Consider the following 15,683-nt stretch of genomic DNA (forward strand, 5'->3'; position numbering starts at 1 on the left):
GCAAGAATGGAGGGGTTGGCTTTACTGGAGCTCTGGTAGGGTATCTGGAATTAGGAATAAATCGATGTAGCTGGTAGATGGATAGGTGTGGTGGAAGTCTGTGGTTCAGTTTTGCAGTGAAGTAGGAAGTAGGTTCATCAGCTGAAAGATAGGATGGGGAGAAGCTGTTGGGGGTTTCGGGAAACATAAGGTATAAAATAGTGGTGTAGTAGAAAGGGAGAATAAATGGATTACAGTGGTAGCTTTAAAGGGCCACTTGAGGTTCATAGTCACGAATTTCAAGTGAGATTAGTCAGTGAGGTTGTGTGTTTTTGTCCAGCCACATTCAACTGTATAGGTACATAAGACAGTTGGATTTAACTAGGTTTTGGTTAGGCCAAGTACAATGAAGTAAGAGAGGGGCAAGAAAGTCAAACCTGTACGCAAAGGAGTAATTATAATGATGGATCATGATATTTAATCTAGATAAGGCTTAGGAAAAAGAAGACATCATGGGGATGAAGGACATGAAAAGGGGAGACATCAGTGGATTAGATATCCTGGTGGGATTAAATGTATATTGTAGTATAAAGGTTTATTAGCGGAAGAGTGGAATGTGTAAAATTCAGATTGTAAATTATAATTCTTGGTGATGATAAGGTGTCCATTAAAACCATGACAATGAGTGGTTGACTTGGTGGAGAATAAGATCATTGGAGGAAAGGAGTTCAAGCCACTGAGAGTTCACGGGATTAATAGAATTATCTACTTGTATATTGAAAAAGGCAAAAATTAAGGCAAAAATAGTATTAGAGTGACAATGTTAGTAAGCAGGATGTGAGAGGTAACGAACTGTTTGGTAGATGTTAGTAACAGATCAAGGATAGTGGGTAATTTAATTTTATGGTATTCAAAGCTGGGAGATTTAGGAAGGAAGGAAAAAGAATGGCCTAGAAGCAGCAATCTGGAGGAAGAACACTGATTCCATCTCTAGTTGTATGAAGGTTTTGGGAAAAAAACTACCACCACTTGAGATGGTTCTAGTGGAAGCTGTGAAATTGGGATAGCTGAGTTTCATGTACAGCTTAAAGGTGAAGGGTACTTTTAGAGAAGAGGTTATGGACATGGACGTTTTTGCTGATGATGTACTGTGAATTCCAGAGTGCATAGTAAGAGAACAGGATACATATGAAGCCTCATGGGTATTAGAGTGCAAAAGACAGGAGCCTACGTAGGGAGTTGGCTCTTAGCTTCTTACGGTCGTTGATGTAAACAGGAAAAAGGACATAATGAGATTTGTCCTAGTAGACTAAAGGAAGATACATGTGTGAGGGATGGAGAGGCGTTCACTCGTGACCTTGATCAGTAGATTCCAGGAGGTCTAAATTGATGTCAGTCCTAGTATAGGAACTCACTTTGGTCCTGGTTTGTCCTTGATGCCTATTCAGAAATGACCTGCAAGTGACTCTTGATAAGCTTTCTCAGATTGCAGGGGGAAAGGACGTGGACATTAAAAATTAGGAAGATGTGGTAGATACTGCGAACATAGTGAAATGACAGTGTATGGGCCATTAAACTTACTGGAGGAGCAACCAGAACAAAGGGTACTTGAAGGATGAAAAATTAAAAATAAAAAGCATTCTACATAGAAAAACAACAACAAACCAAAAGGAGCTATTATTAAACTGTTACAAAATGTAGAGTATAAGATGTAATGTGTTCTCTGATTACTTCCAGATTACTCAGAAAGAATGACTTAAATGATAGTTGATGTTTTTTCCCATCACATCCTGGTAGACCATTTCTATCATTGTCAGTCACATCTATCTCCTTTTGAAGCAGTTTTGGAAAATTCACCTCAATCTGAGAAGAGAGATGAGGAGGTGCTTTAAATTAATATCCTAGTGCCCAGAGGTGACAGGGAGTGAATAGGAATACTTTAGTTGCTATTCCAGTATCGGGAGAAAGATCATCCTTCTTATTACTGTAGGTGCTGTCCAAGGATGACTAGGGGAAGAATATCTTCATTTTAGCATCCAAAGCACTGCCAAGGCCAACATGCTATCTCTCTGACTGCTAAGAAACACCAGAAGTGTTTATGATTTTGTTATCCTTTTCAGTACTCTAGTGTACTTCATTGTGAGTGAAACAGATTTTTTTTTTGTAGATTGCTTTAGGATAAAACATTTAAAACATTATTTCTATGAGAAAATGTATTCCAACTTCTAAATAATAAAGCTTATTTAAAAAATAACCTGTTTAGAAGTGGTTGACTCTGTGTGGATTAAAATTAAGGACTCAAGTGTAGGAATACACATGACTGCAAAACTCCTATGGCTACTGGCTGGTTAATATAGTCTTACAGGAAACATTATTGGATGTGTACTATGTGGCAGGTACTGTACTAATCACGAAAACGGCAACAATAAGAAACAAAAAAACAATTACAAACCTCTGTTCAACTGAAGTCTCCTCTGTTTGTTAAGTAATTGTTACATATTCTAGTTTGACATTTCCACTTGATGTTTATTAGACTCAAACTCCTGTTTGTCCGCCATCAAACCTGTTCTACCCAGTTTTCCCCATGCCCGTTAAAGATGATTCCTTCCTCATAGAAGCTCAGGACAAAAATATTGGAGTCATCCTTGACTTCTCTATTTTGTCATATTCTTAATGGCCGTGCCTTTAAACCATTTAAATAATGCAAACGCTTCTTACTGCTTCCACTGCTATCATGCTGGTCTGTCATCATCTGTACAGTACATTTCTGCAACAGCCTCTTGCATGGTCTTCCTGTTTAACGTAGCAACCATGGTGTTCCTGTTCAGATCAGGTCAGTCCTGCTCAATACTTTCCATTGTGTCATTCTCCCAACCCCCAAACCCCATCTCCTTATTGCCCTCATAGCAAAAGGTGAAATTCTTACGGGTGGCGAAATTCTTACGGTGGGGAAATTCTTACGGTGGCCTATTCACACCTTTGCTCAGTGTATCTCACATTACACATTCCTTCCTTCACTGACTCATTTCACTCCCTCTCACTTCCGTGTTCCTTGAGCGTGCCAGCAGACTTCTATTTTAGGGGTTTTGTACTTTCTATTCCTTCCCTCTGTAATGTTTCCCCCCAGATACCCAGTTTTGATTCAGTTGTCACAATGTTTCCAGTGCCTGTCCTGACTGCTCTTTTAAAAATTGCAATCACTCCTTCCCCTGTGCAGTCATCCCCTTCATTTCCTCCTCACCTTTTCCTCCAGTGGCACTTATCTTCTCATATACTATTGACTTTACTTGCTTGCTATGTTTGTAGTCTGTCTCACTCACTAAAATGTCACCTTCACAGGGGTGGGGATTTTTTTGGTCTGCTTTGTTTACTGTTTTATCCCTTGCACAAAGAAAAGTGCCTTGTGCATAATGTTCAACAAATATTTGTTGAATGGGTGATATTGTACAAAAGGACTCCTCGCAATATCCTTAAACAGAAAGTAGCAAGAAAAGGAAGAATATGGAGAACAAGTGTTTTTGTTATTGCTAAAACTCTTGTGCCAGGTATTTTCTTTCTGTGTGAATCAAAATATTGTCTTTGCTCATTCTTTTCTAAAAGTTGATTGTTCAGGTTCCTGCCAGTCAATCTGCCAGTCAATCTGTTAAAATCCTTCAATGTACCACATTCAGAGCTTTCTTGTCAAGTAGTATTAACAAAATGTTCTGGGCAGACTGCTTCTCATTCCCAAGAGCCTAAAGCCAGGACCATCTATTTCCCTGGAGACTTTGGGCCAGTTAGCAAAGAGGAGTGTAAATTGTATACCCAGGGGACAGAGTCTCACAGAAAGGATCTGTTTCTTGGATTCCTTGGATGTATAAAGACTCAACATAGATAGGAATGCCTCCTCAAACACTATAAAGCAATCGTTTTCATTCCCACTGCTACGTTGGCACCATTGCTCAAACTGATGAAAAAAAGATTCTTTCAAACCAAATTCCTCTGATTAAAATTTTAATGTGACTTGGATTTCTCAAAGATTCTTGTATATATATTCCCACTTGTTGTATTCTTGTTGCATATATATTCAACAAGAATACATATGATGTGTGTGTGTGTATATATATATATATATATATATACATATATATATATATATATATATATATATATACATATATATATATTCCCACTTGTTGATTCTTATTGTATATATATTCCCACTAGTCTTCAAAAGTAAACATAGCTGGTGAGATTATCTGAAAAAATTTTATAGTTATTGAGAAGAACAATAATTTAAAAAACCACAACAACATGTAGAACACATCAAAGTTGCATTTGTATAAATCTCACATACACGTCTTAAGGTGGACATCTTCTAGAAGCCTGCTAGCCTTCAGAGTACTAACCATTGTTCTCAGGATTTATCCTAAGAGACACTTAAACCTCCAACTGTAGCTGAAATTCTGCTGTGCATTCTGCTTCTGGATGGCTATGGTACATCTTCACTGGAATTGCCCATCCACATTATTTTCACAGAGCTCACAGTAAGTGAGGGTGAGGGGAACATATGAATGTTACCCTGTGGAGTCAAAAAAAAAAAGATTTGGGAAACATATAGCTAGCTTCAAATATTTGAAGAACTTATACTATGGAAGATAAGTAAAACTTAATTCTGGATGACTAATTTTTAAGGTCTCTTCTGATGATTTATGATTTTGTATTTCAATGTAAGTGATATGTTTGGAAGATATTTTCATGGAGCTATAATATATTGTAACCAAAATAGTGAATTATGTGCTAACTGAAATAATGTCCTATATTTATTAGAAATAGATATTAATTCTCATTTCTCTCTATTTTGGTTAGTTTATTTTCTGCTGTTTTAAATATTCACTACTTGTGAGTTGAAGACCTGACTTAAAATTTTCAAAATGAATAATTGCTACGATATAAGGTCTTTTTCTTAATGTTTATTATAGAGGTTCCAGAAACTTTAGCAGTTGCAGTGCAGAGGACTTTGAGAAGTTAACTTTAAGTAAAGGAGGAAACTGCCTTCTTAATATTCCAAAGCCTGATGAAGCCTACAGTGCTCCTTTCTGTGGTAATAAATTGGTGGACACCGGGGAGGAGTGTGACTGTGGTACTCCAAAGGTCAGTGTAATTTTTTATATTTTCTTTGTGAAATTACCTCAGGATTTGCAAAACATAAAATAGCTTGCTTTGGGCAACTCTGGCATAGGAACTAAAGTAACATTTAGTGGCAAAATGAGGACTGGTATTTTGCTTGTTGGGATATGTTCCTGGGATTGGTCATCTCCTTCTCTGAACATAACTAATGGTGTCAGCTAGTTTGGTGTCAAGGAAAGTGCCATATTTATACTTCTACTTTTTGCTACCTTCTACCATTTCTGCTGTGGTTATTGGGTCATTTACTTACTTTAAAGAACGAGTCAGTTTTTCACTTGGCTCTGCACTTGTAAAGCTTTCACTACTCTGCAGAAATATTCATTCAGTTGAACTCATTTTAATTATAAATTGAAGCTAGCTTATTCTCCATAGTCCTTCAGTAACAAAGTTCTTGGTACTCAAATCAGCATTCTCTCTTTAATAACCTTCAGTTTACCTACTGATCTCTGGCTTTATCACACCTACTACCCACACTTATTGCTGTAAGCCCATGCCCATCTTCATTATTATTGTTTCAGATCTTAACTGTTCTCCTCCCAAAACAGCGTACTTAGACGCTTTTCTCCTAGGCCTGCATTGAATTATAAAGAAATTTGTTCATTTGTGTGTAAGCTTTACTATATTCTCAGTCTTTTCCACAAGTTCTTTTTCTGCCTTACCTGACTATACCAGGCTTTTGCCAGACTTACGTTCTAGAAAGGCAGTATGTATTTTATGATGAAATTGTGATGGGCCTTCATTGAATGATTGCTGCATGTCAGGGACTTCTGCTAAATGTTTTACATGATATAATCCTCACAGCAATCCAAAGATACTGATATTTTTTATATTCTCATTTTCAAGTGAGGAAAATAAGTCCTATCAAGGTTATGTTTAATTTTTAAGTTAACGTTATGCTGCTAGGATTACCAAACCCTTCTCCTTTTCCAGACATTCTCAGATCTTTCTCCTTAAATAGTTTGCTATCTCCTGACTGTTTAGTTCACTACCACACTTTTGAAATAGTCTCTATTTGCTTCTTGAGATTTCACACTACAAAATTACTCCTTAAAAATTACTCCCCTGCCTCTGAACTATCACAGGTTTTTTTTTTCTGTATAAAAGTTTCAGATAGTAAGTACAAACAAAATTCCCCTTTCATACCTTTGTTTCTCCCATAAATTTTCTAATTTCCTTTTGCAGTGGTAATCATTCTTATAAGATTAGTGTATTCCTTTTCGACTTTCTTCTATTATACATTTATACAGTATGCATATTTGTAAATAGGTGGGTTTGTTTTAGGATTTTATTTTATTACATAAATGAAATCAGACTTAATAGCAGAGTTTTATTTTCTGTTAATGTACCTTGGAGATTTTTCCATGTCATTACATTATATAGACATAATCTTTTAATGTCCTGATTGATATTCCATTATAAGGGTGTACCATGATTTATTTAACTGTACTCTTATTAGTGGGCATTTTCTTACTGTAATTGGTATTTTTCTGTTGCAGATAGTATATCCTTGTATGCCTCATGTATTTTTCTAAGATAATTGCATAAAGATAGAATAACTGAATTGAAAAGTATTGTTTTTAATTTTATTAGAGACTACCACATTTCCTACAAAAAGGCTGAGTCAGTTTGCATTTCTGCCAAGAGCGTATCAGTGCCCCCCATAGTCTTGCCAGCACAGGATCATGTTTTCTTAATTTCAGTGGGTGAAAAGCAAGATGTTGTTTACCTTTCTGTCTTTTCATATACTTGTGGACCACATGCATAATTTTCTTCTATGAATTATTGTTTTATATTCCTCAGCAGTTTTTATGTTGAATCGATTATTTTAAATTGATTTTTAGCAACTCATGTATTATGGGCAAAGTCCTTTTGTTGACTACGTTCTAATATTTCCCCTGTCTGTTACTTACCATTTAGTTTTTAAAAATTAATCAACTTTATCTTTTAGAGCAGTTTTCGGGTGACAGCAAAATCCAATGGAAAGTCCAGAGATTTCCCCGGTCCTGCTGGTCCTCACACATACACAGCTCCCCCATTGTCTGCATTCTGCAGCACAACGGCACATTTGTTACAACCGAGGGCGCTACACTGACACATCATTATTACCCACAGCCTGTAGTTTACATTAGGCTTTCACTCTTGGTGTTAGCTTTTCATGTGATGTAGTTTATTGTATTGGAAATTAAAATTTAAATTGAGTTTTTTTTTTCTTTAAGACTTTCTGAATTTTGTATTTTGACCAGACTTTTAGGACTCCTATTTCAATATAATCATCATGGCCCCTCGATAATTTCTTCTAGCATTTTTTAACATTTGAATTAAACACTTTTGTATTCGCTCCTTAATTGAGGGGATCATGTGGACTGAACTAGAAAATTAACTTCCATCCATTGATGGTCAATAGTTGCAGAACCACTTAAAATCGTACTACTTTTATCATAAACAAAATTCTTGTATACATTGTCTATGTCCTGAAACTCTATTCTTTTCGGAAGCCATCTGCCTGTCTTGCACAGTGTTTTTGAAAAAAAAAAAAATAACAGCTTTATTGATGTCAAAATATTAAGTTTGGACTTTGGTAAGGAAAGGATTTATTCAGAATAAAGACTGTTGTAATAGGGAGACCACTCTGATCTCAGACATCTGGAAGTGTTTCAGAATCAATGAGAAAAAGATTTTTCTTTCATAAGATAAAGGTGGGGGCAAGTAGAGATAAGCAGAGTCTTTTAAGGCAAAGCTGATAAGCAAGGGGAAATAACTGGTGAGGACTTACAGGAAAATCTGTTCTGCTGTGGTCAGCTGATTGCCCGAAGCTGATGGAGGGGAGGGCACTTTCCACTTTTTTTGTGGGGACAAGCAGAGTTCAGAGACCTATAGGAAAGAAAGAAGCTTTATTGAAGTTTGGTCAAGACAAAGCAAAGGATAAGAAATAGGCAATTCTGAAGGCTTGGTCAACAATAAACTGCACATGTTTAAAGCATACAAGTTAATAAGTTTTGACACATGTATACATAAGTGAAACTATTGCCACAATCAAGATAATGAACATGTTATCATCCCCAAAAGTTCTTCGTGACCCTTGCCAGTCCCTTCTTCCCACCCCTTTTTGTTCCCCCGTTTTCCTCAGGCAATTACTGATCTGCTTTCTGTCATTACACATTAGTTGTGCATTTCCGAGAATTTTAACTCTTTTCTGTCTAGTTCATTACTCAGCATAATTTTGAGATTCATTCACATTGTTATTGTGTCAGTAGTTCATTCATTTTTATTGTTGTTTATCATTGAGTAGTATGAATATACTACAGTTTGTTTATTCATCTATTGATGTATTTTTTGGCTATTACACATAAAGCTCCTTGATCATTCACATGTAATAGGAACTTACGTTTTCATTTCTCTTGGGTAAATATCTTGTAGTGAAATGACTGGGTCATATGGTACATGTATATTTAAATTTTCAAGAAACTTTCAAACTGTTTTCCAAAGTGGTTGTACCATTTGACATTCCCACTATTAGTGTGTGAGAGTTGAAGGTCCTTGCCACACTTCATATGGTCAGTCATTTCAGTTTTCGCTGTGCCGTTAGGTGTGAAGTCATGCCTCACTGAGGTTTTAATTTGCAATTTCCTGATGGCTAGTGATTTTGAGCATGTTTTCATGTGCTTATTTGTCATCTGCATATCTTTTTTTTGGTGAATGTCTGTTAAACTTATTCCCCTCTAAAAATGTTTTCTTTTTTTTTTTTTTTTTTTTTTTTTAAATTGAACTTTGATAGTACTTCTGTTCTGGACACAAGTTCTTTATCAGATATAGAATTTGGAAATATATTGTCCCAGTCTGTAGCTTGTCTTTTAATCTTTTAATTACCTTAACAGTTACCTTTTGAAGAGTAGAAGTTTTACATTTTGATGAAGTCCATTTAATTAATTTGTGGTGTTATGGGTATCATATCTAAAAAATCTTTGCCTAATCCAAGGTTGCAAAGGTTTTCTCCTAGAAGCTTTATAGTCTATAATACATTTTGACTTTAATTTTTTTGTAGGTGAAAGGTATAGGTTAGAGTTCATTTATTTTTTCAAATTTATTATGAAATAATTATAAACTGGAAGTTGTGAAAATAGTGCAGAGTCCCATGTATTTTTTCACCCAGTTTTCCCCAAAGGTGACATCTTATATAGCTGTAGTACAATATAAAGACCAGGATATTGGCATTGATACATTAATAACATAATAGCCTTTATTCAGTTTTTACCATTTTTAACCTGCATTCGTGTGAGTGTGTCTCTGTGTGTGTGTGTGTGTGTGTGTGTGTGTGTGTGTGTGTGTATGTGTAGATTTATGTAGTTTGTCCCATATACAGATTTGTGTAGCCATCACCTCAGTTAAAGTTCAGAACTGTTCCATCACCACAAAAGATCTCCCTCTGGCTACCTCTTTGTATTCATGCTCACCCCAACTCTAGCCCTATTACTGCCCCTTGCTGTTTCTAGCTTGTTCTCCATCTTTGTTTTGCCCTTTCAATAATGTTATTAGGTTGGTGCAAAAGTAATTGTGGTTTAAAAGGTTAAAAATATAATTGCAAAAACCGCAATTACTTTTGCACCAACCAAATACATAAATTGAATTACATAACATGATCTTTTAGGCTTTTTTCACTAAGCATAATGCCTTTGAGGTCTCTCTAGGTTGTTGCATGTATTATTATTTTGTTCCGTTTTATTGCTAATCATAGTCCATTGTATGGATGTTACTACAGAGTAGGAATGAAATTTATGCTGGTATTTTCACCAGCCCAGAAGTTCTTGTCAGGAGTTTGTTTAACCATTCACCCATTAAAGGACATTTAGATTGTTTCTAACATTTTGTTATTATGAATTATATGAATTGTTTCTCACTGTTTATCATCAAAGAATTAAAGAAAAATATGGTCTATGAGTAAACAAAGACTCAGAAGAGAAATGTAAACTATACCAAAGAACCAAATGGAAACTTATTGAACTAAAATGTGCAATAAATGAAAGATACACTGGGTAGAATTAATAGACTAAGATGCCAGAGAAAAGAGTCGGTGAACATGAGGCAGAACCAAAGAAATAATCCAATGCAAAGAATAAATAGGAAAGATTAAAGAAAATGGACAGAACTTCAGCGACGTACAGGCACTATCAAATGAGTCTAATGTCACTGTAAGTGAAATCCTAGGAGGAGAACGAGAATGAGAGGAGGAAAATATTTAAAGAAATAATGGCTGAAAATTTCCCTAATTTGAGGAAAAACATGAAGTTATAACTCTAAACACTAAGTCAACCCAAATCAGAATCATTACAAAGAAAATTCACCTAGATACGTTGTAATCAAAGTGCTGAGATAAACAGAAAATAATGAAAGAAGCCAGAAGACAATGGGAAACAAGTATATGAATGGCAGCTGATTTCTTCCCTGAAACAATATAGGCCAGAATATAGTAGAACAGCTAATTTACTGGGTTGACAGTTTTTAGGAAAAAAAACACCTGTCAACCCAGAATTATATATACTTAGGAAAAATATTCTTTAAAAATTAAAGAAAACTTATTTCCCCTGCTCTTTCTTTCCTTCACCTTTCCCTGATTTTCTTCTCTTCCCTTCTCCCCTTTCCTCCCTTTCCCTAACAGTTCAGACCTGAATACATCAATTGGAACATAAAAGAGTAGATGTCTTTGCGGGTGGGAGATTGTGGGGTGCGGAGCCATGGTGGCTCACAGTGGGATGAGAAAAGGCAAGCAAGATTACATGTTCACATAGGGAGAAGACCTACTCTACAGAGAAGTCAGACCCTGATCACGAAGAGAAATGCACTCGTGGATGCTTAATTGCCTGTGATTATTAAATACACTGTTATGGACTGAATGTTTGTTTGACCACCCCAAATTCATGCGTTAAAGCCCTAACCCCCAATGTGGCTGTATTTTCATATGGGGAATCTAGGGAAGTAATTAAGATTACATGAGGTCATAGGGGTAGGGCCCTGATCTGATAGGATTGGTGTCCTTATAAGAAGAGACACTATGGAGCTTACTCGCTCGCTCTCTCTGTCTGAACACACACACTGAGGAAAGCAAGAAGGCAGCTGTCTGCAATCCAGGAAGAGAGTCCTCACCAAAAACTGTATTGGCTGGGAGTTTGATCTTAGACCTCTGGCCAGAACTGTGACATAATCAATTTCTTTCGTTTAATTAACCAGTCTATGGTATCTTGTTCTGGAAGTACCAGCAGGCTACGATACGTACTCTTGTGATTTCAGTCCTTTGATACCTGTCGAAAACTAAATAGTTATAATTAAAGAGTCACTGACAAATCCAGAAGGATAATGCTTGTTTCCAGAGATTAACTGCTATAGCCAGGTTAGAAAGAAATAGATTTTAGGCCTAAGATAAGAATTTTATTAATGAATATTGATGACAAAAACTCATTTCTTTATTGACAGTCATTTTCTCTTCATAGGAATGTGAATTGGATCCTTGTTGTGAAGGAAGTACTTGTAAGCTTAAATCATCTGCTGAATGTGCATATGGTGACTGTTGTAAAGACTGTTTGGTAAGAAATTTCTTCTTATTTGGGAAAAAAAAAGAAAAAAGAAAAAATGTGTATATCAAGATTTGTTTTCCCCGTTCTATAAGAGAGCACTGTTTTTATTACATAATTACATGAAAAATTTTATGCCACTTGTTTGAAATTTTTTACCACATTCTTTTATGACAAATATTCTAATGAGATTTTTTCCTAAGTAGAAACAATTTTTTTCTGATTTTAAGAGTAATTTATGTTTTTTATTAAAAATTCAACAATACCAAAATACAGAAAGCTGACACTGAAAAACTATCATTTTAACCCTCCTCAGGTAGCCATTGTTGATAACATGTTATTATATTAATTTAGTTGCTTTTTCCTGTACAAGTGTGTGTGTGTGAATAAGCAGATATACATATTTTTCCTATCTTTTTTTTCAATAAAGTATTATGGACTTTTTTCTATTCATGTAATTTGACATGGTTGTATAGTTAGTACTCCTTTGTGTGGATAAACTGTAATTACCATATCTAGTCAACTAATGATGGACATTTAGATTACTTCCAGTTTTTGTTTATAAGTAGTATTCTTGGGAGCAGAGTATGTATATTAAAATATTTGACACATATTTTATATACTTTGCACAAATGTGCTAGTCTGAACCCACCAGTGTAATCACAAGCTTGTTGTTAGCAAGTGTTATAATCCTGGTTAGTTTGATAGGTTTAGAGTGCTTTTATATCTGTTTAATTTGCATTTATGTTGGTTATCAATGAGGTTATGTTTTTTTCATTTTCTGTATTTCATGACTTTTATGAATTCCCTGTTATTGGCCTCTGTTCATTTTTCCACTGGGTTATTTAATCTTTTGTTGTTGTTAGAACTTTTATAAATATAAATGTTGTGGTTTCAAACTTGATTAGTTTGTGGAATTGTCCTGATATTTCGGTTTCATTTGAATCTTATATCCCTAGTTTCTTCCAGGAGGTACTTTATGCCGAGGAAAAACCAATGAATGTGATGTTCCAGAATATTGCAATGGTTCTTCTCAGTTCTGTCAGCCTGATGTTTTTATTCAGAATGGATATCCTTGCCAGAATAACAAAGCCTATTGTTACAACGGCATGTGCCAATATTATGATGCTCAGTGTCAAGTCATCTTTGGCTCAAGTAAGATATTTTATTTATAATTGATTGCTTTTATTTATTTATGTAGGTATGTATGTATGTATGTGTGTATGTATGCTTTAAATTTTGTTAAAAATGGAATTGAAGTTTCCTAGTTTCCTCTTTCCTGTCATGTCTCCTTCCTTTTCTATAGGTGGTCATGATCATGAATTTCATGTGTCCAAATTCAGTCGGTGATTTTTGTTTTTACTTCCTCTCTCTATTTATCATCTCTCTATTCTATGTATATAAACAATATATGAATATGTATAACCTATATACAGAGGGTTCCAAAAAAAGTATACACATTTTAAAGCAGGAAAAAACTGTATTAAAATTGTAATACAATGAATGATGCTAACATTCATTTGATTAACGCCATCTTTTGAGTGAACGCATACTACATAATTCTACCGTAATTCAATTAAACTTCAAAAAGTAATACATAGGTAACATCTCTTAAAATGTGTACATTTTTTTGGCACCCCCAATATAAATGATCATATTTTAGTTTTAATAAATTCATATAAACAGTACGGGGATATGCATAGGAATCTGCTCTTTTTGTTTTTCACTCTAAGTGTTTTTGAGATCCACCTGTATTGATATATTTAGATATAGTGTGTTAGAGTATTCCATTATATTAATGGAATCTCTTCTCTTACCGATAGATATTTAGGATGTTTAAAACTTTTTTTGTCTCTTTTTAAAGTTTTCATTTTTATCAAAGTTATATTTATGCATAAAGATCCAAATTTATTTACAATGTTTTATGAAAAAATAAAGTGTACTTTCACCTAATATCCCCATCCCTTGAGGCAACCACTTTTACGTTTCCTAGTAAAATTACCAATGCCTTGGTAATTCTACTTTTTGATTTTTTTTCCATACTAAACATTAACTACTAATTTCTCACTATGGAAGATGAGAATTTAATTTCTTCTCTTCTCTCAACCTTTGTCAACTCTCATCATACTCATGCTCATTTTCCATTCTCTAGCCTTTTAATATGGAATAATTGTAATTTTAATTACAGCAGTGAGGACTGTTGTGGTATTCTTTGTGCACTTCCTGGCAGGGAGCTCCTAAAACTTGGAATTTCCTAAGTGAGGAGAGCCATAAAAGTGTCTTTTGTTATGTCAATAAAGTGACTTTAGGAAAGCACCTGCTTAACCTAAGGATAGGGTTTGGTTGCCCATGGAACCAACCATGTGATTAGAGGTTGGAACTATCAGTCCCCGCCCCCTTACCCCCACACCAGGAAGGGGAGAGGTGCTGGAGATTGAGTTAATCTGAATGGCCAATGATTGAATCTATGTCCTGAAGCTCCATAAAATCCCCATGGGGTTTGGAGCTTCTGCCTTGATGAACATGTGGGTAATGCTGGGAGAGTGTTGTACTTCGAGAGGACTTGGAAGCTCTGTGCCCTTTCCCCATACCTTGCGCTATGCATCTCTTCCATCCGGCTACTCCTGAGTTAATATTGTTTTATAATAACCTAGTAATCTAGTAAGTAAATGATTATCTGAGTTTTGTGAGCCACTCTAGCAAATTAATCCAAGGAAGGGGTTTTGAGAACTTCTGATCTAGAGCCTGTTGGTCAAAAGCACAAATGACAACCTGGACTTGCAGTTGGCGCCCTAATGGCAGAGCAGTGGGGAGGGCAGTCTTGTGGTGTGACTGAGCCCCTCAACCTGTAAGATCTGACACTGTCTCCAGGAAGATGGTGTCAGAATGGAGCCGAACTGTCAGACACTCACCTGATGTCAGAGAATTACTTGGTGGTGTGGAATTGAGTATTGTATAATGGTCATGTTAATGCTATTCACAGCTGAGCTATGGTAGTGAGACAGTTGCTTTCTTTCTTTAGAGTTAATAATTCATATTTTTTTTCTCTCCCTCTTTGGGTTTGGTTAGTTTTCTATGTTCTTACCACTAATTGAGTTGCAAATTGTTCACCAGTGGCCTAGGGTTTTTCCTTGGGGTGTTTTAAGGGCATCAGTATTCTGCTAATTTCAACCTGTTTGAAGATGTCTGACTAGGGAGCTGATTCTCTTTAGTTTTGATTAGTTGTCCTCTGTATTCAAAGAAATGGAATCAATAGGAGTGTGTGTGTGTGTGTGTGTGTGTGTGTGTGTGTATGTACGTATATATATCTATGTATCTATGTATATCTATATATTTATTTATATATCTACAGGTGTATCTAGCTATCCACCTACTCATATATATGATTTAGTATAAGGAATTGGCTCACACAATCCTGGAGACTGGTAGATCCCAGATCTTCAGGGTAAGTCAGTAAGCTGTAAAGTAAAGTCAGTTGAGTCAATGGTATAGTTCCAGTTCAAAGCCTGGCAGGCCTGAGACCCAGGAAGACTGAATGATTCAGTTCAAGTCTGAAAGCAGAAAAAAAGCCAATGTCCCAGTCTGAAGGCCCTAGGAAGAATTCCTTCTTACTTAGGGAGAGTCAGCTTTTTTGTTCTATGTAGGCTTTCAAGTGGTTGGGCAAGGCCCACAAACACGAGGGAGGGTGATCTGCTTTACTTGTTCTACCAATTTAAATATTAATCTCATTCCAAAAACACTATTATAGAATAACATAGAATAATATTTGACCAAACATCTGGGCACCCTGTGGCCCAGTCAAGTACATACATAAAATTAACAATCACAAGCCCACCCCTTGTCAGCTTGGCACCCATATACATCTCCTTACACCAAACATAATCTCCAAAAGGAGGAAGAAACAAGGTCATACTTCCACTTAACATGATACAACTATCCTGTGTATAACCAGAAATGCACTAAACTCTTCCT

The 15,683-nt window shown here is 35.7% G+C and overlaps 1 protein-coding gene across 2 annotated transcripts in view; it reads left to right on the forward strand.

Moving 5' to 3' along the window:
* ADAM9 (ADAM metallopeptidase domain 9) overlaps positions 1–15,683 on the forward strand; it is a 100,478-nt gene that overhangs the window by 40,452 nt on the left and 44,343 nt on the right. For both annotated transcript variants that reach the window (XM_081045779.1, XM_081045780.1), the window contains exons 12-14: positions 4,941–5,112; positions 11,631–11,723; positions 12,671–12,866. In XM_081045779.1, the coding sequence (XP_080901905.1) occupies positions 4,941–5,112; positions 11,631–11,723; positions 12,671–12,866 (461 nt within the window). The remainder of the gene's footprint in view (positions 1–4,940; positions 5,113–11,630; positions 11,724–12,670; positions 12,867–15,683) is intronic.

Source organism: Rhinolophus hipposideros (genome assembly GCF_964194185.1).
Source record: "Rhinolophus hipposideros genome assembly, chromosome: 4".
In the NCBI taxonomy this organism is placed as follows: domain Eukaryota; kingdom Metazoa; phylum Chordata; class Mammalia; order Chiroptera; family Rhinolophidae; genus Rhinolophus; species Rhinolophus hipposideros.